General features: G+C 47.8%; 1 protein-coding gene across 2 annotated transcripts in view; it reads left to right on the top strand.

The window, feature by feature from the left end:
- The window catches only part of CUNH10orf143 (chromosome unknown C10orf143 homolog), an 8318-nt gene extending 5031 nt beyond the window's left edge, over positions 1 to 3287 (top strand). For both annotated transcript variants that reach the window (XM_035890420.1, XM_035890421.1), the window contains exon 4: positions 2097 to 3287. In XM_035890420.1, coding sequence (XP_035746313.1) covers positions 2097 to 2126 — 30 coding nt within the window. In that variant the 3' untranslated portion in view covers positions 2127 to 3287. The remainder of the gene's footprint in view (positions 1 to 2096) is intronic.
- Positions 3288 to 3294: the final 7 nt, after the last annotated feature.

A 3294-nucleotide genomic window follows, 5' to 3' on the forward strand; every position in this document is an offset into this window, starting at 1 on the left:
GCTGAACCCCCCCAGCTCCCCCAGCCGCTCCCCAGCAGCCTGGGGCTCCAGACCCCTCCCCAGCTCCGCTGCCCTTCTCTGGACACGCTCCAGCCCCCCCAGGGCCTTCGGGGAGGGAGGGGCCCAACCCTGACCCCAGCAGTCGAGGGGCGGCCCCCCCAGTGCCCAGCACAGGGGCACCATCACTTCACCTGTAACCCGTGGGTGATGAACTGATGGTATGGATTTGTTAACTGTGTTCTCTTCGGATCACTGCCTATTTGTGACTTTATTAACAGATAATACAGTCACATTTCAATAAATTTGGTAGGAATTGTATTGGTAAACTCTGCGTTCTTCAAATAATAAAAAGCTTATAGTTAGAGTATAATAAAGCCAGTAAGAGCTCAGGTAACTTTCTTCACAGTTAAAATTTCACTTCAGGGAAACGGGAGAGTGTGGCAGTGATTAACGTGTGTCATGGAAGCCCTTCAGAACAGCTGAAATGAACGGAAGGGAGGAACCTACCGATAACAAGAGAAAGGATGCTGTCATTTTTTTCATGATCAATAATAATGTTAAAACCCCGTAAGAAGCTTTATTCTACCGATGGTAGGGAAATGCAAGTAAATTAAAACATCCAAACTGGAACAAGTCAAACACCCAGCATATCGGGCCCGGCCAGTTTTTCATTGTTGTGGGTAGTCCTGTCGGGATTGTATTTTGCATCAAGAAATCCTAATATCTGTGGGGCTAATGAGCCATGTGAAGTGCTGCGCTGACATCAGCTTTCCTGAAAACATTTCTTCCTGTGTCGTTACCGTAAGTGCTAGGGACTTCAGCACCTATTCCAAGCCCTTATCACCGCTGGGTTTGCTCTCTTAACTTCTAGACCTCTTTTTCTGCACTTAATGACTACCATGTGTTTCAGAAGCAATAAGAAGTCACAGAATCACAGAATCGCAAGGGTTGGAAGGGACCTCAGGAGATCATCTAGTCCAACCCCCCTGCTAAAGCAGGTTCTCCTAGAGCATACTACACAGGACTTCATCCAGGCGGGCTTTGAATATCTCCAGAGAAGGAGACTCCACAGCCCCCCTGAGCAGCCTGGGCCAGGGCTCGGGCACCCTCACAGTCAACAAGTTCTTCCTCACGTTCAACTGGAACCTCTTATGTTTCAGTTTGTACCCATGGCCCCTTGTCCTGCTGCCGGACACCACTGTAAAGAGACTGGTTCCGTCCTCGTGACTTCCGCCCTTAAGATACTTGTATGTATTGATGAGGTCCCCTCTCAGTCTTCTCTTCTTCAGGCTGAACAAGCCCAACTCTCAGCCTTTCCTCGTAGGGGAGATGCTCCAGTCATTGCTGAGCATGATGCTATATAGTACGGAATAGCCCTTTGGCCGGCGCGGGTCAGCTGTCCTGGCACCCCAGTCTGTTAAACCACAATTTGAGACAAGTCTACTGCTTCAGTTGCATTTTTTGTAAGCTTTCTTTGGACTTATGCGTTACTGACTATGTAAGCAAGGCCTTCGAAGAAGAGGAAGAAGTGGTGTTAACCAGGAGGAGGCTAGGCAGGATTTCGGGGCAGGGAGAACGCCACCCTTCTGCTGAGGTTTCTCTGCGTTACGTGATAACTAGGGAGAATGCTTTTTTGCTCTAAAAGTATTCCTGTGACTACGTTCTTTGAACAAATACAATGTGATCTAGACAAATGCAGACCTGAGTTTAAAAGAAAAGTTGCCAACCAGAAAGTAGATTTCTGTTCTCTCCTCAAAACCTTTAAACGTTTAGTGATTACGTAGGATGAGGTAGCTGGTGTTACAGGTACAAGCGTGGTGCTGAAACCGTCTGTATCCTGCATGGGTGTATTTTAACTTCATGTGCAATGTATCGTGGCTCGGTCACGCTGCTTATACAGATTACACTGAACATTCCCTTTGCTGTCCAGACTCTTTAGTTGTCCCCTAGCCCTTCAGGAAAAACAGGGACCGTTCACGATGCAGTTAATGGAGCTGTCTGTTTCTTTTAAAATAAAGTTTGAAAATGTGTACTGAGAAAAAGATTTCCAGTTTTGATGAGATCATTTTTAACGACGTGAAATTTTGTCGTTTCAGGGACACTTCAATCATATCCCGGGCTTCTAGAAATTGAGAGGCGGCAGATCAGCCACGCTGCTTTTCTTCCTAAATTCTAAAGATGCACCTGCGAACCCCGTACAGCTGGGCATCCGTACCTTCACGCGCGGCGCGGATTTGTCTGTGGTGGTCAGCAAACAGCAGCTTGCTGTAGGCGATGACGGGTAGCTTTGGTTTCACACTTGAAAAAATGCTTCTGCTTTTAAGGTAGCTCAGTATATGTTTAAAAAGGAAAAAAGCTGATTTAGCGTTTTCGAGTAGTCAGGTTGGTCTGGGCTTTGGCCCAGTCTCCACCTGGGCCTGGGCCAGCGGTCCTGCTGATAAAAGAGATTTCCCTGTCTCTCCCAGGCACTTTTGCTGCTATGTTGGGAAGGTGTCCTTGTTTGCGCACGGGTCCAGGGCCTGCCGGTTTAGCTCAGCCCTATACATGCAGGCAGAAATGGGAGGGCAGAAACGTCATTTTTAGATGGCTATTCGGCTGTGAAGGCCAGTAAAAATCCTGCTGAGATTCAGATTTAAATCCAAAATAGGCATCCAGTTCGGGTATCTTGCACGCTAAACTTCTAGTTTGTTTATAACACGCGGAGTTTGTGAATGTGGCAGGTAAACATCTACCAGAAAAAGCAGTGTGATGTGAACAACGCCCCGTGAAGCGAAGGTGAATGGTAACTCAGCTTTGTGGAGTTCTCACAAAGTTGTTAAGATACCGCCTCACCCTCCCTGAGTCTGTCTTCCCAGTTTTTGTGATATTAGAACAAATCTGTTTAAAAAGTCTTAAGCTTGTTGTCCAACATGATTGTACTGGCTTGTCCCAAATAATTTCATTTTGCCACTGTATAGGACTATATAATATTTTAAACACGTTCAGCTTTTTAGACTCCTGAGTAGCCCCAAGTTGTCCTGTTCGGGTGTGACGCTGCAGCAGCTGCTCTGGTGCAGGCAGAAGGGTCCTGAAAGCTCAGAACCGAATGGCAGTACCGTAACCCTCTACATGGGAGGGAAACTGCTGGGACCTGCCAGAGTTCGTGAAGAAAGCAATCGTCTCCACCGCCAGAGAGCTGCTGAGCTATCGCTGTGCCCTGCTGCTGCTCGGCTTTCGGGCAGACTTCAAGCCAAAGCAGATGGGGCAGGCAGGGCAGCATTTGGGCTCTGCTCTTCTGAGAGCAGCCAGTAGCCC

This window comes from Egretta garzetta, unplaced genomic scaffold (genome assembly GCF_000687185.1).
Source record: "Egretta garzetta isolate BGI_Z169 unplaced genomic scaffold, ASM68718v1 scaffold152, whole genome shotgun sequence".
In the NCBI taxonomy this organism is placed as follows: domain Eukaryota; kingdom Metazoa; phylum Chordata; class Aves; order Pelecaniformes; family Ardeidae; genus Egretta; species Egretta garzetta.